The sequence below is a fragment of the Callospermophilus lateralis genome, chromosome 18 (assembly GCF_048772815.1).
Source record: "Callospermophilus lateralis isolate mCalLat2 chromosome 18, mCalLat2.hap1, whole genome shotgun sequence".
Classification (NCBI taxonomy): domain Eukaryota; kingdom Metazoa; phylum Chordata; class Mammalia; order Rodentia; family Sciuridae; genus Callospermophilus; species Callospermophilus lateralis.
Window position 1 is genome coordinate 55,979,084 of NC_135322.1, and position 22,129 is coordinate 56,001,212.

The 22,129-nt window shown below is 40.2% G+C and overlaps 1 protein-coding gene and 1 pseudogene across 1 annotated transcript; one reads left to right on the top strand and one right to left on the bottom strand.

The window, feature by feature from the left end:
• Window position 1: 1 nt before the first annotated feature.
• Window positions 2-8,381, top strand: Terf2ip (TERF2 interacting protein). The gene is made up of 3 exons (XM_076837890.2): window positions 2-798; window positions 4,333-4,457; window positions 6,731-8,381. Exons 1-3 carry the CDS (start codon window positions 126-128, stop codon window positions 7,124-7,126), a joined length of 1,194 nt encoding a protein of 397 aa, XP_076694005.1. The 5' UTR covers window positions 2-125; the 3' UTR covers window positions 7,127-8,381.
• A 4,754-nt stretch (window positions 8,382-13,135) lies between these two features.
• On the bottom strand, window positions 13,136-21,267 carry LOC143383251 (cytoplasmic polyadenylated homeobox-like protein 2; annotated as a pseudogene).
• Between the last annotated feature and the right edge of the window lie 862 nt (window positions 21,268-22,129).

Below are 22,129 nucleotides of genomic sequence, written 5' to 3' on the forward strand. Positions count from 1 at the left end.
GTCTCTTGGCACGCTGGGGGCCTGCGCAGGCGCAGAGTTGGGTTTCGCGGGGGCGGCCCCTCTGTTGTGAGGTGTGTGCTAAAGCGCTAGTTGGCGGGCAGCTCTTGTGGTGCAAGGCAAGGGACATGGCGGAAGCTATGGAATCGGGCAAGGACCCCAACGGGCCCACCCACTCCTCCACTCTGTTTGTGAGGGAGGACGGCAGCCCCTTGTCATTCTACGTGCGGCCCAGCCCGGCCAAGCGCCGGCTGTCGACGCTGATCCTGCATGGCGGCGGCACTGTGTGCCGGGTGCAGGAGCCCGGGGCCGTGCTGCTGGCCCAGCCCGGGGAGGCGCTGGCCGAGGCCTCGGGAGACTTCATTTCCACGCAGTACATCTTGGACTGCGTGGAGCGCAACCAGAGGCTCGAGCTGGAGGCCTACCGGCTGGGCCCCGGCGCAGCGGCCGACCAGGCCCCGGAGTCCAAGGCCGGGGCTTCCGCTGAGGGCGCCGCGGAGCCCGAGCCGCCGCCGCCGCTCACGGGGCGGATCGCCTTCACAGACGCGGACGACGTGGCTATCTTGACCTACGTGAAGGAAAACGCCCGCTCGCCCAGCTCGGTCACGGGCAACGCCCTGTGGAAGGCGATGGAGAAGAGCTCGCTCACGCAGCACTCGTGGCAGTCCCTCAAGGACCGCTACCTGAAGCACCTGCGCGGCCAGGAGCACAAGTACCTGTTGGGGGACGCCCCAGTGAGCCCCTCCTCCCAGAAGCTCAAGCGCAAGGCCGAGCAGGACCCGGAGGCTGCGGATAGCGGGGGTGAGGCCGCGCGGGGTGGGCTGTCAAGGTCCAGCCTGGCATGGCTCATGCCTCGCCTCCTTGCCATCCCGTAGAATTGCCCCGCGCTCTGGACGCTCTCCCTCGCTCTCTCGCTTTAATGTACCTTCCCAACGACTAGCTTTCGGTGTTTTGTTTTGAGACAGGGTCTCGTAGTGCTGCCCGGGTCGGCCTCAAGCTCCAACCTCCTGCCTCAGCCTCCCAAGGAGCTGGGGTTCCGGCATCCTCCACTGCACCCGGCCGGCGGACGTCCAGTTTATTAACATGTTTTGTATTCAAAGTTTCAAAATGGAAAATTGCAAATTCACCCCTCCTACCCACTATTCCTTCCCAGAGACAACAGGGTAACCGGCTTCTTGAAATTTTCAGAGATTTAAAAAGACTCGTTTAAAAAAAAAAAAATTCCTCCTACGTTCTGGCAGATTCAGTATAAATAATTTTAAAGGCATGCCAGATCTGTTTACTTTCGTGCTTTGGCTTTATTAAATACGTATTTACATAAGAAGGTTCTCCTTAGTTGGAGGGTCTCCTCCTGGTCTTGCTTATGTGATTTTTTTTTTTTAACTCACTTGAATTGCAAATTGGAATTCAGGTATGGTAAAACACATCCCAAAGCTATTAAGATGTTTTACTTTTCATATAACTGGTATTGGCAACTTCAATGACAGACCCTTTTGTTTAAAGAGGCATGCTTTCCCCGTCCCCCATTTCTTTGCTTATGTGGTTGTTCCATCTAACAGTTGAAGTCCGAGGAGGAAAAAAATCTATTTCTCCTGTTCAGCAGGCTTGGTAGGAATTTTGTTTTTGGTAAAAGTTACATTTCAGATTCATTGACTCAACAGATGTTTGAGTGCCAGACACTGTTGTCCTGCTGGGATATAACAATAAATAAAAGTCCCTGTGGTCATGGAGCTTAACATGCTAGCCGGGCAGTGGTAAGTGCTATATAGAAAAAGTAAATCAGAGATGGGGAGGAGGTCATTTTCTATAGTGATAAGAGAAAGCCACTGATAAATGGATGGTTGAGCAAAAATCAAAGGAAGTTACAAGGCAACCCAGGAGACTATCTGGGGAAGAGTGTTTCAGGTAAAGGGAATAGCAAAAGGAAAAGGCACTAAGATGGGAGTGCAGCTGGTGTGTTCTTAGAGCCACAAAGAGAACAGTATGACAGAAATGGAATGAGAAAGAATCCCAGTAGATGAAGTTAGGGCTTTTAAAGAAGTGATTTTGGAACTGTTGGCAAGCTATTAGGAACATGGACAAAAATAAACTTATTTTAAAATAAAACTAAACAGTTTATTTTTGTCCATGTTCATAATAGCTTGCCAAAAATAATCAAAAATAACGTTTTGATGGTCATATATTTAAATGTAAAAATTAAAATCCTAAAATGACTAAGAAAAAATATGGATGAATGTACCTTTTAATATTAGCCAGGCGCAGTGGCGCTCGCCTGTGATCCCAGAGGCTCAGAAGGCTGAAACAGGAGGATCATGAGTTCAAAGCCAGCCTCAGCAATGGCCAGGCGCTAAGCAACTGAGAGAGACCCTGTCTCTAAATACAAAATAGGACAGGGAGTGTGGCTCAGTGATTGAAGGCCCCTGATCAATCCCCAGTACCCACCCACCCCCAAATTAACATGGTGGTAGTCAAGAAACCAAAGAGACTAAGAAGTATTTTACAAATTTTATTACTTAAAAACTACTGGCAGGCACAGTGATACATGCCTATAATCTCAGTGGTTTGGGAGGCTGAGGCAGGATGATTGCGGGTTCAAAGCCAGTTTCAGCAACTTAGTGGGGCCCTACACAACTCAGTGAGATCCTGTCTCTAAATAAAATACAAAATAGGGCTGAGGATGTGGCTTACTAGCTAAATGTTCCTGAGTTCAATCCCTGGTACCTGCCCCCTCCCCCCCAAAAAATGGTTGGGGATGTGGCTCAGTAGTAAAGCACCCCTGGGTTAAATTCCCAATACCCCCTTACCCCCCAAAAAAAGAAGAAAAAAATGGGGAATGGATATATAATTATATGCATTTAAAAATGTTATTATGATAAAAGATGTGTAACATAAATTTTCCATTTTAAGGGTTTAGGTTTTTGGTTTGGTGGCCTTAAATACATTCATATGTGCAACCATCACTACCATCTTTTTCCAAAACTGAAACTCTGTATCTGGCTTATTACTCTTAGCATAATATCTTCAACATTCATTCATATTGTAGTGCAGAATTTCATTCTGTTTTAAGACTGAATGATTTTATGTTGAATAATATTATGTACCACATTTGTTTCCATTGTTTGTCTGTTGTGAATAATGCTGCTATGAACATGGGTATCTGAGGCCCTGCTTTCAATTCTTTCAGGCATATAACCAGAAATACAGTTGCTAGACATATGATGATTTTTATGTTTAATTTTTTTGAGGAACTGTTTTCTAGTTATATTTGTTTTAACACATTTAAATCGTGTAAACACCACCAAAATCAGGATGCAGAACAGTTTTGTTGCAAAAAAAAAACCTCTCTTTTGCTATTTTATTTCCCCCCCCCCTTTTTTTTTGATTCATTGTACACAAATAGATACTTTTGCTATTTTCTTGGCATAAATTTTTGTTAAGTGTAGCAGGAGCAGAGTTAAATTCTCAAAGAACAAAATGTAAAAGGGAAACAAGAGGATGTTTAAAGTTAGAAGGGCCTTCTTTTTACAGATGATATGTAATGGATTGTGGTAAACCACCCAGGTCTGTCTTCAGTGGCTGGAAGAGTTGCCTCTCCCAAAGTCTCTCGTAGGTATCCAGTGACTGACTTATGTGGAATTATAAAGGCTCTGTTTTTTACCCCAACCACAGTCAACTCTGAAAGGCCTTCCTGCCTCTGGATTTGACTAAAGCCTCCTTGAAATGCTTTTCCAACTCAACTACTCTTCCTGCCCATTCCTGCTTTTCTTCTTTTCCTCAAGTATTTTCCCAAGAGCACTCCCTGGTAAACTCTTTAATGTTAATCTCTGTCTCAGATTTGCTACTCAAAGAACCCCCCACCTGTTTTGTTCTTTTGTTTTTGTTTTGTGGTAGTACTGGGGATTGAACCCAGAGCCTTGCCTCGCACATGCTAGTCCAGGATTCTAGCACTGAGCTACTAAACTACATTACAAGCTCTACTAAAATTTTATTCACTAAGTTGCCCAGATTGGCCTCAGAGAACCCAACTTTTGAAGTGGTTTGTTGATTTGCATTTGTAAATACAAAACAAATGAACCTGGAAGAATATTTTTGTATGTCAGAGCCTAGGAATATTACCATCATTGGAATAGTTCAGTGTTTTGGAAACAAGCATAGAGATTATTGGACATGCATGTCTTATGCTTTTTTAACCTTTCTGAATTAAAAAAAAACAGATATCTTCTAGTAGAGGGAGTACAGGCTCACTCCTGACCCAAAGCTCACATGGCACGCACTGTACTTTTGGTTTATGTAAAAAAGGCTAATGTTAATCTTTGTTGTTATTTTCTTTGATAGAACCACAGAATAAGAGAACTCCAGACTTGCCAGAAGAAGAATATGTGAAGGAAGAAATCAAGGGGAATGAAGAAGCAGTCAAAAAGATGCTCGCAGAAGCCACCCGGGATTTTGGGGAAGTTGTGGTATGTTAAATAGATTTATTTGTCATCCCCCGCCCCCCCCCCTTCTAATTTGAAGTTGATTACCTCTTCTACCATCCTCCTTAGGCCCAGGAAGGTAAAAGACAAATTCAAGATAAAAGAAAAGGGAAAGTGGGACTGATTTAGGCTTTGCTTCATAAAATTTTATTTTTTGTTAGAATATGGTGATGTGGAGAAAAAGAGAAATTAAGCACTATAGGGAGTTATTTTTAAACAATATAAAACATCCCACTTTGGGGCTGGGGTTGTAGCTCAGTGGCAGAGTGCTTGCCTCCAACTCATGAGGCCCTGGGTTCGAGTCTCAGCACCACATACAAACAAAGATGTTGTGTCCACCAATAACTAAAAAATAAATATCAAAAATTCTCTCTCTCTCTTTCTCTCTTAAAAAAAAAAACAACCTTGAAATAAATAAATAAATAAATAAATAAATAAAAATAAAGATATTGTGCCCGTCTACAACTAAAAAAAAAAAAAAATGTTGGGCTGGGGATGTGGCTCAAGCAGTAGCGCGCTCACCTGGCATGCGTGCGGCCCAGGTTCAATCCTCAGCACCACATATAAACAAAGATGTTGTGTCCGCTGAAAGCTAGAAAAATAAATAAATATTTTTTAAAAAAATGTTAAAAACAACGAAAAAAGCCAGCCTCAGCAAAAATGAGGTGCTAAGCAACTCAGTGAGACCTTGTCTCTAAAAAAAATACAAAATAGGTCTGGGGATGTGGCTCAGTGGTCGAGTGCCCCTGTGTTTGATCTTCAGTACCTCCCATCCAAAAAAAAATCCCACTTTGATCTCAGCATAAGTTTTTAAAGTCAGAACTGTGGATTTGTCTTTTTTTTTTTTTTTTCTTTGTTTAAAAGCCTTTATTTCACTTATTTATTTTTTTTATGTGGTGCTGAGGATCGAACTCAGGGTCTCGCACTTGTGAGGTGAGCACTCTACTGTTGAGCCACAACCCTAGGCCCTGGATTTGTCTTTTAAAAATGTTTTTTTTATGGGGCTGGGGCTGTAGCTCAGTGGTAAAGTGCATGCCTCGCATGTGTGAGGCACTGGGTTCAATCCTTAGGAATTTTTATATGGTCATAAAAATAAATAAAGATATTGTGGTTCATTTACAACTGAAAAAAAAACACATTTAAAAAAGTATTTTTTATATTTCTCAGGAGCATAAATGTAATTCCAAAGGTTTCCTTGAGACAGTTTTGCTCAGTTGCACAGATTAGCCTTGAACTTGTGATCCTCCTGCCTCAGTTTCCTAAATAGCTGGGATTAAAGATGTGTGCCCTGGTAATTGGTTTAATCAGGCAAATTTAGTTTTTTTGTATTCTTAGAATGGGGGATATTTTACTCTTCAGTCTACCTTCTAATATGTGTTGGAATCCCATATTTAATAATAGTTGTTGATAAAGGCAGGAACCATAACATAATGATGATAAATAATATTTTAAGAAATCCAAATCATAGCTGGCTACAGTGGTATATGCCTGTAATCTCAGTGACTTGGGAGACTAAGGCAGGAGGATCTCAAGTTTGAGACCAGCCTCAGCAACTTAGCAAGATCCTAAACAACTCAGTGAGACCCTGTCTCAAAATAAAAAATAAAGGGGCTGGGAATATGGCTTAGTGGCTAAGTGTCCCTTCTTATCCTCAATAACAAAAAAAGAAAAAAGACAGAAAATCATTTCTGTATTTTGTCCAAGGAAAAAGATGTCATGCATTAACTTATTAACATAAGGAAAACCAGCGTTGATTCATTTTAAAAGAGAGCAATAATTTAAAGTTTCGATAGCTGATGAGTGGTAGAATAGGTGATGAATGGAGGAATTTAGGGAATATTGCTTTTTTTTTTGAGACAAAGTCTCACTAAGTTACTTAGGGCATTGCTAACTTACAGACTGGCTTTGAACTTGTAATCCTCCTGCTCAGCCTCCTGAGTTGCTGGGATTATAGGTGTATGTCACTATGCGTTATCTCAGTTTAATTTCTAATCTGTTGAAATAGCATAGTCAGTTTTACATATGCACATATGTGCACACACACACATCCCCAGACTTTCACATACACACATATTATAAACATATACATATATTCACATTGTGAATAAATGTAAGAAGTAACATGGCATATTAGAGGAACTGAAGGGAATCCAGTATGGTTGTAGTGTAGGAGAAAGTGGATGGTAGTTGGGAGAGAAGAGGTATTGTAAGAGTTTGAGATTTGGTAATTCAGAACTGGTCTTACTCATTCTCTGTAGGTGGATGAGAGTCCTGATTTTGAAATCCATATAACAATGTGTGATGATGATCCCCCTACACCGGAGGAAGACTCAGAAACACAGCCTGAGGAGGAGGAAGAAGAAGAAAAGGTCTCTACACCAGAGGTGGGAGCTGCCATTAAGGTCATTCGGCAGTTAATGGAAAAGTTTAACTTGGATCTCTCAACTGTAACACAGGCCTTTCTAAAAAATAGTGGTGAGCTGGAGGCTACTTCCTACTTTTTAGAGGCTGGTCAGAGAGCTGATGGATACCCCATTTGGTCCCGACAGGATGACTTGGATTTGCAAAAAGATGATGAAGATACCAGAAATGCATTGGTCAAAAAATTTGGTGCTCAGAATGTAGCTCGGAGGATTGAATTCCGAAAGAAATAATTGGCAGTATAATGAGAAAAAAAAATAGGTGTTTCAGATAAGTCTATAAAAAAGTTGTGATCATTGAACTTCAGAGAGTTCTTACTATAAAATTGACTCTTCTGACCAATGCTGCTGCTGTTCTGCGAGGCCTGATTTTGTAGCCAAGCAGAGTTGTGTAGGAAGATAAAAACAAAAGAAATTGGATCTATTTAGAACTATCCCTGGCAAGTATCAAGGAAAATCTAAATCAGAGAGGTTGGTCTATGTAGTAGTAATCCTTTGCTGGAATGAAACCTCTGCTGTATTGGTGATGAGCCTAGCAACAAAGTTAAAGGAGGAAAATTAGGCATACAGGTATTTTCTTTCGTGCAGCCCAAGTGAAGAGCCTCTTATCCTTTGGCAGAAATTTCTCTGGATTATGATAGATTCCAAATCAAGAATCTAGAATATGGGGGGCTGGGGTTGTAGCTCAGTGGTAGAGCGCTTGCCTAGTGTGTCTGAGACACTAGGTTCAATCCTCAGCACTACATAAAATTAATAAATAAAACAAATGTATTGTGTTCATCTACAACTAAAAAAAAAATTTTGTGTGGTGCTTGGGATTGAACCCAGGGCCTTTTGCATGCAAGGCAAGCACTCTACCAACTGAGATTTATCCCCAGCCCTAAAAAATAAATTTTAAAAAATTAAAAAAAAAATCTAGACTATGGAAAGATTTAATTTCACAACTTTGAACATGGACTTTCCCAAAGGGAAATCATTCCCTCCTCACAGTGAGTTTGATTTCTGTCCTGCTTTGAAAAGCCCATATTTGCTTTGCTAACTTGATATTTGGGGACCATGCTCCTTCTCAGTTAAATCTCTAGTATGTGTTCCTTTACCTTCCACTCAGTTTTGTTTGAAACACAGACAAACCCTAGAATATCAAGAACTACTTACTCAGAGCTGGGGTTGTTGCTTAGTCATAGAGTGCTTGCCTGGCATGTGTGAAGCACTGAGTTCAATTCTCAGCATCACATAAAAGAAAAAAATAATAAAAGTATTGTGTTCATCTACAACTAAAAAATATTTTAAAAAGAGAACTACTTACTCTGTTAATAGAAATGTTTTTTTGATTTATTGAGCATAGTTTTATGCTAAAGATTGTGTTAGACTGAAAAATTAGTAAATTGGTTCTACTTTGTTGAAAATAAATTCATAATTGAAAATAAATATAACTTTGTATTTGGATCTCATAAAAAATGTTTTCTTTGATTGTATACGTGAAACCTTTTAGTTACAAAAAACCATAAAAGAGGGGCTGGGGTTGTGGCTCGGTGTAGAGCGCTTGCCTAGCACATGCGAGGCCCTGGATTCGATCCTCAGCACCACATAGAAATAAATAAAATAAAGGGATATAAAAAATAAATATTAAAAAAAAAACATAAAGGAACTAACATTTTGGCTATTGGTGATTTGAACCAATAAATTCCATTTTAGAACTAATAGACCATTAGAAGTTGCTGCTGCTTCTGGTGGAACAAAGAAAAGATTGATCTGCATCACGACTATGAGAAATGGCAAAAAAAAAAAAAAAAGGTGAGAGCCATAGGGGAGAGAAGCCAGTTAGGAATCCCCCAGAGGGACAATACCCAGTTCCAGCAGTTCCTTTAGAACCTCAAGAGTAAAGTGACCTGTATGTCGGATCTGCTGGGACTATGTCACCAAACTGCTGATGTGTGATGGCACACTCCTGTAATCCCAGCGGCTCCAGAGACTGAGGCAGGAAGATTACAAGTTCAAAGCCAGCCTCAGCAAAAGTGAGGTGCTAAGCAACTCAGTGAGACCCTGTCTCTTATAAATAAAATATAACAAAATAGGGCTGGGGATATAGCTCAGTGACCTAGTGCCCCTGAGTTCAATCCCTGATATCCACCCCCCCCCCCCCAAAAAAAAGTATGAATTCCAAGTGTCCAGCCACAAAGCATGATTACTAGACCCTGTGGTGGGAAGTAGGCACTTTGTTGCAGAAGCATCCTAATGCAGAAAGTCATCAATAAATAAGCTCGTTCAGTTCTTGATCTCACTGGTGCAGTTGAACTGGACCCAGGGGTTAAAGAAAAGGTATTCCTGATGTTAAGCTACAGTAGCCTGGCACGTTCCTGGCTGGAAGTACTCCTTGGAGTGTGTCTGTGCCTGGACCTGCACTTGCTCCATCCCTTGCCTACAGTGGCTCTAGCCTCTACACTCCAGACAGTATTGAAGCTCTGACATCACTGAGCTGTCTCCTGCCAGCCTTTGATTTAAAACTGATCTAAAAAGTTGATATTTTTCTTAAGAATATGTTCATTACATCTAGATTTTCAAATTATTACCATAAAATTGCTCCAAATATCCTCATTCCTAGAGCACATGTGGCAATGAACTATTTTGGGTTTTTTTTTTGTTGTTGTTGTTGTTGTTCTGTTTTGTTTTTTTTTGGTACTGGGAATTGAACTCAGGGGCACTCAACCACTGAGCCAAATTCCCAGCCCTATTTTGTATTTTATTTAGAGACAGGATTTCATTGAGTTGCTTAGTGCTGCTCGTTTGCAGAGGCTGGCTTTGAACTCTCGATCCTCCTGCCTCAGCCTCTCAAGCTACTGGGATTATAGGTATGCACCATCACGCCTGGCTATTTTCAGGTTATATATTTGTACTTGCTATGTGTTTTCTGTGAAGCCCCAACCAAACCATGAGATATGTGGTTGGGACAAAAGCAGCAGATGGGCAGGCTTGGAGAACCCTCATTCTCACTGGATACTGCCCAACCTCAGCCTCCACTTTTTGCCCCACTGGAGCTATTAGCCAACTAAGCTGTTAGCCAACTCAGGACTTTGTGTCTGTCCTGCTATGAAAGAGTCCTTGATGGGGAAATTGTTTTAGATTTTTACACCTGCTATTCTTTTCAGAAAACTCTTGCCACCTTTGAGCTGCTTTTTTAGGCCACTGGAAACTATATGGCTTTAACATATGTGGAGGCTGTTTCTCGATCTGAAGAAAACAAAACCTTGAAGATAGTTTTTCATTATTTATTTATTTATCTTTATTGATTAAAAAAAATGACAGTGGAATGCATTACAATTCTTATTACACGTATATGCCACAATTTTTCATATATCTATTTGTATATAAAGTCTCTTGACACCCAATTTGTGTCTTCATATATGTACTTTGGATAATGATGTCTATCACATTCCACCATCCTTGCTAACCCCTTGCCCCCTTCATTTCCCTCCCACCCCTCTTCCCTATCTAGAATTCATCTATTCCTCCCATGCTCCCCCTCCCTACTCCACTGAGTCAGCCTCCTTGTATCAGAGAAAACATTCGGCATTTGTTTTTTTGGGATTGGCTAACTTCACTTGGCATTATATTCTCCAACGACATCCATTTTCCTGCAAATGCCATGTTTTTATTCTCTTTTATTGCTGAGTAAAATTCCATTGTGCATATATGCCATGTTTTTTTATCCATTCATTCACTGAAGGGCATCTAGGTTGGTTCCACTGTTTAGCTATTGTGAATTGTGCTGCTGTAAACATTGATGTGCCTGTGACCCTGTAGTATGCTCTTTTTAAGTCCTTTGGGTATAGTCCGAGGAGAGGGATAGCTGGGTCAAATGGTGGTTCCATTCCCAGATTTCCAAGGAATCTCCATACTGCTTTCCATATTGGTTGCACCATTTGTAGTCCCACCAGCAATGTATGGGTGTGCCTTTTTCCCCACATTCTCGCCAACACTTATTATTGTTTGTATTCATAATAGCTGCCATTCTGACTGGAGTGACATGGTATCTTAGTTTTGATTTGCATTTCTCTAATTGCTAGAGATGATGAGCATTTTTTCATAAGTTGTTGATTGATTGTATATCCTCTTCTGAGAAGTGTCTGTTGAGGTCCTTGGCCCATTTGTTGATTGGGTTATTTGTTTTTTTGGTGCTTAGCTTTTTGAGTTCTTTATATACCCTAGAGGTGAGGGCTCTATTTGATGTGTGAGGAGTGAAAATTGGCTCCCAGGATGTAGGCTCTCTCTTCACCTCACAGCTTGTTCCTTTTGCCAAGAAGAAACTTTTTAGTTTGATTCCATTTCATTTATTGATTCTTGGTTTTAATTCTTGTGCTATAGGAATCTTACTAAGGAAGTTGGGGCCTAATCCCACATTATGAAGATTAGGGCCTACTTTTTCTTCTATTAGATGCAGAGTCTCTGGTTTAATTCCTAGGTCCTTGATCCATTTGGAGTTGAGTTTTGTGCATGGTGAGAGATAGGGGTTTAATTTTATTTTGTTGCATATGGATTTCCAGTTTTCCCAGCACCATTTGTTGAAGATGCTATCTTTTCTCCAGTGCATGTTTTTGGCACCTTTGTGTAATATAATTGTAATTTTGTGGGTTAGTCTCTGTGTCCTCTATTTTGTACCATTGGTCTACCAGTCTGTTTTGGTGCCAATCCCATGCTATTTTTATTACTGTTGCTCTATAGTATAGTTTAAGGTCTGATATAGCGATGCCACCTGCTTCACTCTTCCTGCTAAGGATTGCTTTAGCTATTCTGGGTCTCTTATTTTTCCAGATGAATTTCATGATTACTTTTTCTATTTCTATGAGGAATGCCATTGGGATTTTGATCAGAATTACACTAAATCTATATAGGGCTTTCTTTTCTATACATATCCCTTTAATTTCTTTTGTCTATCTAATTGCTCTGGCCAGTGTTTCAAGAACTGTGTTGAATAGAAGTGGTGAAAGAGGGCATCCCTGTCTTGTTCCAGTTTTTAGAGGGAATGCCTTTAATTTTTCTCCATTTAGAATGATGTTGGCCTGAGGCTTAGTATAGATAGCCTTTATGATGTTGAGATATGTTCCTGTTATATCTAGTTTTTCTAGTGTTTTGAACATAAAGTGGTGCTGTATTTTTGTCAAATGCTTTTTCTGCATCTATTGAGAGGATCATATGATTCTTGTCTTTAAGTCTATTGATGTGATGAATTACATTTATTGATTTCCATATGTTGAACCAACCTTGCATCCCTGGGATGAAACCTACTTGATCGTGGTGGTAATTTTTTTGATATGTTTTTGTATTCGATTTGCCAGATAAAATTGAGAAATTTTGCGTCTATGTTCATTAGAGACATTGGTCTGAAGTTTTCTTTCTTTCATCTGGCTGGGCACAATTCAGGAGCCACTCGTCAAAAGAAACGAACTTTATTTTTAGAACACACACACCGCACCACACAGCTCTTCAGGAAAAACCCTCAGAGCCCAACTGCCACCACCGGCTTGCCACAATCCTCTCCACCTCCCCCACTCCCCCTGCTCTTGAGGCTGATTGGCTGGGTCGCGTGGGCAGAGCCATAAAAAGTCCCCCAATGAGCAGCTCTGTGGTCTGAAAGGGCGGGGAAACAGCCCAATGAGCATCACCGCAGAGGAGCCAATCAGTTGGCAGCTAGAAGTTTGCTGGGGCCACTGTGAGCCAATCATCAGCTGGCAGCTGGAAGTTTGCTGGCAGCTGGATGTTTGCTGGGGCCCCTTCGGCTGTGGCTCTCAACATTCTTTGATGTGTCTTTGCTGGTTATTGGGATCAGGGTGATATTGGCCTCATAGAATGAGTTTGGAAGTGCTGTCTCTTTTTCTATTTCCCGAAATAAATTGAACAGTATTGGTATTAGTTCTTCTTTAAAGGTTTTGTAGAACTTGGCTGTGTATTCATCCAGTCCTGGGCTTTTCTTGGTTGATAAACTTCTGATGGCATCTTCTATTTCATCATTTGATATTGGTCTATTTAAATTGTGTATATCTTCCTGATTCAATATGGACAAATCATATGACTTAAGAAATTTGTCTACGCCTGAAGACAGATTTTTAAAAATTTCTATTTTATTTTTTATGTGGATACTTCTGGAGAGGCCTTGGCCGTGACCTGGACCTGCCATGTGGGTGACTGTAGGCTGACCTACTTGGCACTACTTCTTGGATCTTGGTGAGGTGAGATCTTGTAGACTCTTTATCCCAGAGCTGCTGCATTTGAGCTCTGGGTTGCTCTAAAGTCTTGTGCTTCATACATCGCCCTAGAGATGGTAATGGTGAGCTGCAAACCATCTGGCTGCAGCTGAGAGAACAAGGACTTTCCTTGAGTCTGAGGAAACTGACCCTGCAGCTGCAACTGAGGGGAGGGCACTTGGCAGCTGTTGGTGGAATAGCATCTGCTCTTCAGAAGCTCAGGTTGTTGATGCTGTTGCAGGTAATAATTGTAATTTTGTGGGTTTCTGCCATTTCTGCTGCTGATCTTGTGATATTGAATAATGAGAGTGGTCTCCTCTTCTTACTGCCTCACTTCATTATGCTCAATATCAGCCTTATGAAAAAGGGAGAAACTTGGGGCTGGGGTTGTGGCTTAGTGGTAGAGCGCTCACCTAGCACAGGTGAGGCCCTGGGTTTGATCCCCAACACCTCATAAAAAAAATTAATAAAGATATTGTATCCAACTACAACTAAAAAATAAATATTAAAAAAAAAGAAGAAAGAAAGAAAAAGGGAGGAACTTACATGCTGGTTTTCCTTGGTCTCAGTCCTATCCCTGTCAAAAGCATGCACAGAAGACACAGAAGGATGTAGGCAACTGCTCAGCTACATCCTGGAAAAGAACTGTCAAAAGACCCACTTTCTGTGTCATCTCCATACTCCAAAGTACAGCCTGGTTGCTTTCCAGTGCCTGCCACCATGGAGGTGTTGGCACCACCTGTTGACAAGGAAGCCCTTGTGTCTTCAGAGAAAAGCATCTGGAACATAGTTGTTGACCGAGAAGTCCTTGATCCAAAAGGGAGCAGCAACTGGAGCCTACTTAATGGGGATTCTCTTGTGTCTCCTAAGAAGAGCAACTGGAGCACAACTTTGGAATGGGAAGTCCTTGTGTCCACAGAGAGGAACAATCTGAGCACATATTTTGAGTGTGAACCTCTTGTTTATCCAAAGTTGAGCCAACAGTGATGCCTATCTGAGCTGTCTGGGCATAAAAGAAACTGTGCTCGGTGGTATAGCTGGGAGCCATAGCCTGGTTGCTTAAAAGTGGATGAGTTTGGATTTGGTGATTTTGTTGTTTCCACATAGCAAATATTCTTTGCCTGTCTTCAGGTGGAAGTCAGGCTCTGTTATTCTGAAACCATTTCTAAAAGGAGAAGATAATGTAGTTTTAATCAAATCTACTTATCTGATTATGTTCTTCAATGTATTTCCTCAATGTAGGAGAATTTTCTGTTTAAGACTCTTCCGAGCAGAGTCTTGGACTTGCATTCTGACTTTTGAGTAAGATGTCTTTCCTGAGGCTACATGTGTGATTACACAGGTCATGCACTGAGCATTCCTAGAATCAAAACAACCTGCACCTGCACCGGAGAAGTGACCCTATAGTTTACATGCAAACCAAGGCCATCCAGAGTCTCTTCAAACTCTTTGTTACCCTTTTGCAGTCTTCTCTCCCTTGTTCACAAATTGACCCAGTCTGTACACTCTGCAGAGGAGCCCTCCAACTGTCCCACTTGTGCATGCTTTTGTCCCTAAACCCTGCCCTACCTGAGTGAAATAATGATGTACTTTCTGACACTCCACACATGTTTCTCATATGCTTATAATTCTTACATGCCTAAGGTTCAAGGGCCACAAGTAAGGAATTATTTGAATCATTGCCACATATTTACTGTATGACCTTAATCACTTCATTCTGCTTATCTAATCCTGATTTTTCTGCTCCCTAAAGAGGATAGTAAAATGCTTTCCAAATTTTCAGGGTTTTGAGGAAGGGAGAGATGAATAGAATGCTTTTCTTGTACCCAGACTATAAAAGGATGATTTACAGTTGAGACAATAGGATAGTCAGTTGGATAATCTACCTCCATTAACCTCTGATTTTATATTTCCATCTCCTGGGCCACCAAATTCAGAATTGCTTTGGGCTAATCATTGCAGTGAAGCTACAAAGATCTTTGATTTTTTATTTTTTTTAATAAAATTTCACAATGAATCAGGCACCTGCAGACGCACTCTTATTTTCTCCTCACAACCACACCACAACAGAGAATTAAATATATTTTAGAGAAAGCTGAGATACAAGAGTCACTAATTTGTCAGAAATTACAGAGCCAGGGGATGGTGGGAGATGCAGATTTCAAGAATCCAACCAAAAAACAAGCGTTCCCTTCTTCCATCTTTAGGCCTCCTGCACCCTTCCGTGCCCCTCAGGCTTGCTTCCTGATCACACCTTGGGGTACCTTCTATAAGCACATGCAACCCCCATCCAATCCAGTACAATTTAACTGCTAGTCTCCATGAACTTACTCTTATGAGACTGCCCTTTGACAGCCATGGAAAATGGTTAAAAGCCACTCTGAGGGCTGGGGTTGTAGCTCATTGGTGGAACACTTGCCATGCACGAGTGAGGCACTGGGTTTGATCCTCAGCATCACATGAAAATAAATAAATAAAGATACTGTGTATTGTGTCCATCTATAACTAAATTAAAAAAAAAAAAAAAAACCATTATAGGGCATGGCTGCCCGCTTTCCGGTCTTGGGGCCGCACATGTGGCAGGGATGGTTCCTGGTGATTAGCCAGGAGGCGGTGCTGTGGGTGGTGATAGAGGAGGCAGACCACCTCCAGGATAGGTCCAGGACTCTTGTGCCCTCGTGGACAGCGGTGGAGACGGGGGGGGGGGGGGGGGGTGCTAAAACCCCTGAAACCCCTGACAACCCACTATTCCACTATTGACATTAAGAAATCCACTAGTCATAAATTCTAAAATATAAAACTGTATTTACATTGATCACTGTTTCGATTTCTTCTGTAGTCATGTTTTTCTAATTCCTTGAGAAGTCATTGATCATTAGCATTTTTTTAAATATTTTTTTTTAAGTTGTAGTTGAACACAATACTTTTATTTATTTATTTTTATGTGGGCTGAGGATCGAATCCAGGGCCTTGCACGTGCTAGGTGAGTGCTCTACCTCTGAGCCACAACCCCAGCCCCCAGAAATGTGGGGGTTTTTTTCATATTTTTAGTTGTAGATGGACACAATACCTTTATTTTATTTATTTATTTTTATGTGGTGCTGAGGATCCAACCCAATGCCTCACGTGTACTAGGTAAGCACTCTATCACTGAGCCACAACTCCAGCCCAGAAATGGTTTTTTGTTGTTGTTTTATAGTTTTTAGAATTCAGCAACAAAGTTATCATAATAATAATTGTCTATATAGTTTTTTCTTCCAAACCTGAACTTTAATCCCCTTCTAATTTATATTAATGGGTAGTTTCTTCCAACTTTTAAGCAACCAATAAACCCAGTGATCTAGGCAATATTCCAGGGCGAAGAACAAGGGATATCTTTAGAAATCTGTTTATAAACTACAACAGAATGGTCAATTTTTAAAGTAATTAATAACATTTTCTAAACTGATGAGATAATCAGAAAAATTTCCAAAAAATGTTGGCTCATACAGCAAATAGCTAGAAAGTACTTACCACTCTGTGAGGGCATATGGCATGTACCAGGGGTTCTATCAATACATAGCCAATTCTCGAATTTATTTCTCTAGTTAAGTACCCTCCCCTGAACTGCAGACTTACATATCTAGCTGAAAACTTTAGAGTTCCACTGGAATATTTATCTAGCACATAAAACTTCATGTGTCCAAAGTGTGATAGTGATTTTTCTGACACACACATACCTGCTTTTCTCTAGTTCCCCTCCTTAGTAAAAGGCAACTCATCTGAAGTTGTCTTTAACTGTACCTTATCTTTCACCACTATGTCCAATATGGCAGTCAGCTATTTCAGCTCTACCTCTAAAATGTACTCAGTATCTCAATCCTATAAACCTGCAAAGCCAGCATGCTGACCAAACCACCATCACTACCACTAAAGTTGTATTATTGCAGCATCAACTGCACTCAATCTAGTTTTCACAATATATATCCATTGTATTTTCATACCCATATCAAAATATGACTATTTTTTTCATATGTGATGAAATACTACTATATTGCTTCACAATTATTTACATTTTCCACATAGTATATATGTATTTTTATTGATCTCTCATATTATTTTTTTTTTAGTTGTAGTTGGATACAATTTATTTATTTATTTATTTTTATGTTGTGCTGAGGATCGAACCCAAGGTCTTGCACCGTGCTCTACGCTGAGCCACAACCCCAGCCTGATAACTCCTATTTCTGAACTCTATGCCTTTCTATTCAACCCCTAGCTCCTGCCTCTATCTAGACTTATTGAATTTAACATTCTATTGTGTTTAACTTTCTAGGAAATATGCATTTGAGGTCTTGAACTTACATTAATTACATGCACTGGACAATGGAGTTTTATGGCCAGTTCTTATTGTAAAATCAGGATAAGGAGTCCACATAAATATTTTGTAAAGCTCTTGTACATCTTCCTGAGTAAATTGATTTCGGTGTTTTGTTTTTACACTTTTCTTTGATCCGTTGTTGTTGTTAACATCATCCTTTTCATCTGGGAAACATGATAAAAGCATAAGCAGGAAGAAAAGTTTTAGAGAATACTGATGACAATCGGACTAGCCAGGTGTGGTGGTGCATGCGTATAATTTCTAAGGTTGAGGCAGGAGGGTCATGAGTTCAAAGTCAACCTCAGCAATTTAGTGAGGCCCAAGGCAACTCAGCAAGACCATGTCTTTAGGTAAAATATTAAAAGTCTGAAAAAAAAAGTTTTGAACAACCAATAAAAAAATAAATAAGTAAAAGTCTGGGGATGTGGCTCAGTGGTTAATTGCCCCTGGGTTTAATCCCTGATACAAAAAAAAAAAAAAAAAAATCAGATCAAAGAAAGACTTCAGAACAGTATTAGGTGTTAGCATCATTGACAACCCACTCAAATAAAATCAAGGCCCAGCCTCATAGTCATTCATAATACTACAATCACAAATGGAAGCAGGGATTCACAAATTATGGGCTGTACCCAACCAGTTGCCTGCTTTTAAAAATGAAGCTTTTTAAAAACAGTCATAGGCATTCATGACTGTTTTCATAGTCTATGGTTATTTCAAGCTACAGTAGCAGAATTGAGTAATTGAGGCTCAAGTTTGGCTATGATCTACATAGCTTAATATATTTTTTGTTTCAAAGAATTTACCTTTAAAATGAGGTATTCTCTCTGTAGGAGAATACAACTCCATCACTATACTATAATTAATTATGTTTCACTTAATGAAAGGGATATCTTCTGAGAAAAACACCATTAGGTGATTTTGTCATATGAACACCTGTTTTAGTCAGCTTTTTCGCTGCTGGGACTAAAAGACCTGGCGAGAACAATTTTAGGGAAGGAAAAGTTTATTCAAGGACTCATGGTTCAGAAGTCTCAGTCCATAGACAGCTGGCTCCATTCCTTGGAGCTTAAGGTAAGGCAGAATATCATGGCGGAAGAGTGTATCAGCGGGAAGCAGAGAAACTCCACTTGCTGGATACAAAACATATACCCAAAGGCATGCCCCCAGTGACCCACCTCCTCCAGCCACATCCTACTGCCTTCAGTCACCACTCACTTAATCCCATCAAAGGATTAATCCACCAATTGGATTAAGGCACTCATAACCTAATCATTTCTCTTCTGAACCTTCTTGCATTGTCTCATTCATGAGTCTTTGGGGAACACCTCACATCCAAACCATAACACCGTAGAGTGCACTCACACAAACTTAGATGTATAACCTATCACATACCTAGTCTATGACATATCCTTTTACTGAGCAACAAACCTGTGTAGCATGTTATTGTACTGAATACTAAAGGCAGTTGTAACACAATGGTAATTATGTATAAACATATCTAAACATGGAAAAGGTACAGTAAAAAAAATATAGCATAAAAAATAAATAAGTGTGCCAAACATGAATGGAGCTTGCAGGACTGTAAGTTGCTCTGGGTAAGTCAGTGAGTGAGTGGTGACTGGATCTGAAGGTCCAGGACATGATTGTGCACTATTGCAGACTAACACTGTACTCTTAGGCTACACTGCATTTATAAAAAATTATTTCTTCAATGATAAATTAACCCTAACTTATTAGAATATTCTTAACTTGCAAACTTTTTTAAAAATTTTTGACCCTTTGTAATAACACTTAGCTGAGAACACACAAACCTCTTTTTTATATTCTTATTCTATAAGATTTTTTTCTAATTTTATTTATTTATTTTTTGGTTCCATAGATTGAACCCATTGGGCTACATCCCCAGCCCTTTTTATCTTTTGTTTTTAGACAAGGTCTTGATAAGTTGTTTAGGGCCTCACTAAATTGCTGAGGCTGACTTTGAACTTGTGAGTCTCCTGCTTCAGCCCCCTGTGTAGCTAGGATTATAGATGCCTGGCAAGACAATGTCTCACTGTGTTGCCCAAGTAGACCCTAACTTCCCAGCTCAAATGGTCTTTCTCTCTCAATAGCTGGGATTACAGGCATATGTTGCCATGCCCAGCTCAAAAGGTTTATCTTTAAAGCTTTAACTCTTACTCAATCTGTAATCTCCCTCACTTTCCTGACATAGTTCTTCCATTATTGCCCACTAATTTAGCACTCTCCAGTGATACTGGCCTCCTTGCTTTACTTGAACACCCCAGGGCACCTTCCACAAGGTATTTCTACCAGGTTCTTGTCTTTTTTTCCTTTCACAATATCTGTTGCTCACTCCCTCCCCTCCCAGCCCTTGCTCAAAACTCACTTTTTCAGGAATTCTACCTAACTAACCTGTATTATTTTCATTTCCTATTCCCATAACATGTCATGCTCTAAATTATCAAATTATTTATTTATTTGTGGTCCTAAGTATTGAACCCAGGGCCACTCTACCACTGAGCCACATCCCCAGCACTTTTGAGACAGGATCTTGCTAAACTGCTGAAGCTGTCCTCAAATTTGTGATCCTCCTGCTCAGCCTCCCAAGTTGCTAGGATTATGGCTAGTGCCCACACATCATGCCCAAACAATTTACATTGATGGGCTGGGGATGTGGCTCAAGCGGTAGCGTGCTCGACTGGCATGCGTGCGGCCCGGGTTCAATCCACAGCACCATATCCAAAACAAAGATGTTGTGTCTGCTGAAAACTAAAAAATAAGTATTTAAAAAAAATATCTCTCTCTTTCTCTCTCTCTCTAAAAAAAAAAGGAAAAAAAAATACATTGATGATAACATTCTGTCTTCCCCTCTCCTGCCCTACAAACACGCTAGATTGAAAACTCCAAAGAACGTGCGTTGTCTTATCTTACTTACTTTTTATTATTTACTATTTTCAGAAAGCCTGTAAGAGTGCCTCACAAAAATTATTATTTCTTGGCCTAGTGCGATGACAATCCCAGAGGCTTGTATCACAAATTCAAAGCCAGCCTCAGTAATGACAAGGCACTAAGCAACCCAGTGAGACCCTTCTCTAAATAAAATACAAAAATAGGGCTGGGGATGTGGCTCAGTGATCGAGTGCCCCTGAGTTCAATCCACAGTACCCAAATAAATACATAAATAAAAAGGGCTGAAGATGTGGCATGTGGCTCGGTGGTTAGGCAGTCCTGGGTTCAATCTCTGGTACAAAAAAAAAAAAAAATCAAATTATTGGAACCATAGATAGGTTGGGGTGAATGGAGCAGGTTTCATGCACAGAACTGGGGTCATAGTTCAGTCTAGAGCACTTGTTTAGCATGTGTTAGACACTGAGTTCAATCTCCAGTATAAACAACACACACAAAAACCCATAAAAATCCATGCAAAACCCAGCCAAGTGTGGTGTAGTCTCAGCTATTGGGGAGGCTGAGACAGGAGGATCACTCAAGTTCATGAGTTGGAGACCAGCTGGAGCAACACAGTGAAACTGTCTCAAAACAAAAAGCCTCAACAAACCTTAATAAACCTTAATAGTGACAGAATTGTTTTCTCCTACTCGTAGATATTTTTTCAACTTCATTATTTTATTTTTGTGAAGTGTTTAGAAATATAGATGTTGGCTCTCTGAGATTTCTTAGCTGTCTTTCCTCTCTTTCATTTGACTTTCTCTTTTCCTTTGTCTCTGTTTTATCACAACACATTGAGTTCTCCAAAGACACTTACCTTTGGAAGCCATGTAAAATTCTAGACCAGGGTCTTTTCAAGTGACAAGGAGATGAACACTTGTAGCCGACTGATGAATACTTTGGGACTCAATTTACTTTTTTCTTCTTCTGGTACTGGAAACTAAACCCAGAGCCTCACACACTGGGTTAGGGCTCCCATCCAGCTACTTTATCAGTCCTAATTATAAACAATGGGGACACTGACTTAAAAATAATCAGGTGCTTCCCTTAATCACATTCCTATTTGTGACCTTTTAATTTCTTTTTGGAGCCTACCTTTTAAAATCCTATCTTGCATTCCCTAAGCATTCAAGACTGGTTTTCTTTTGTTTTTCTATTTGAAAAATAGAAAATATTTTTTCTATTTTTATATAGAGCTTGAAGATTGGGTCTGCTTTACCACTGAGCAACATTCCCAGTCCTTTTTATTTTTATTTTGATACAGGGTCTTGCTAAATTGTTGAGGCTGGCCTTGAACCTGAGATCCTCTTGCTTCAGTTTCCCGATTATAGGCATGCACCACCATGCCCAGCTAAGTTATTTATTTATTTATTTATTTTTATATTTATTTTTTAGTTTTAAGTGGCTACAACATCTTCATTTTATTATTATTATTTTTTAATGTGGTCCTGAGGTTTGAACCCAGTGCCTCACATGTGCTAGGTGAGCGCTCTACCACTTGAGCCACAACCGCAGCCCCTAGTTTATTTTTTTATTTTTTTAAACAATTTTTACTGTGTGTGTATACATACATACGGTTATATATACATACACATATGATGTGTGGCAAGAGGCACGGGGTCAGTTTTCAGACTGCAGGAGCTCAATCCTTAGTACCAAAAAAAAAAAAAAAAAAATTAAGACTCAACACAA

What these genes read in the sequence shown, in the direction of transcription:
- Terf2ip (XM_076837890.2), top strand. Translation starts at nt 126, where the DNA reads ATGGCGGAAGCTATGGAATCGGGCAAGGACCCCAACGGGCCCACCCAC. An exon ending in GGAGGCTGCGGATAGCGGGG is followed by an intron (nt 799 to 4,332) that starts GTGAGGCCGCGC and finishes TTTCTTTGATAG; the next exon opens with AACCACAGAATAAGAGAACT. An exon ending in GGGATTTTGGGGAAGTTGTG is followed by an intron (nt 4,458 to 6,730) that starts GTATGTTAAATA and finishes CATTCTCTGTAG; the next exon opens with GTGGATGAGAGTCCTGATTT.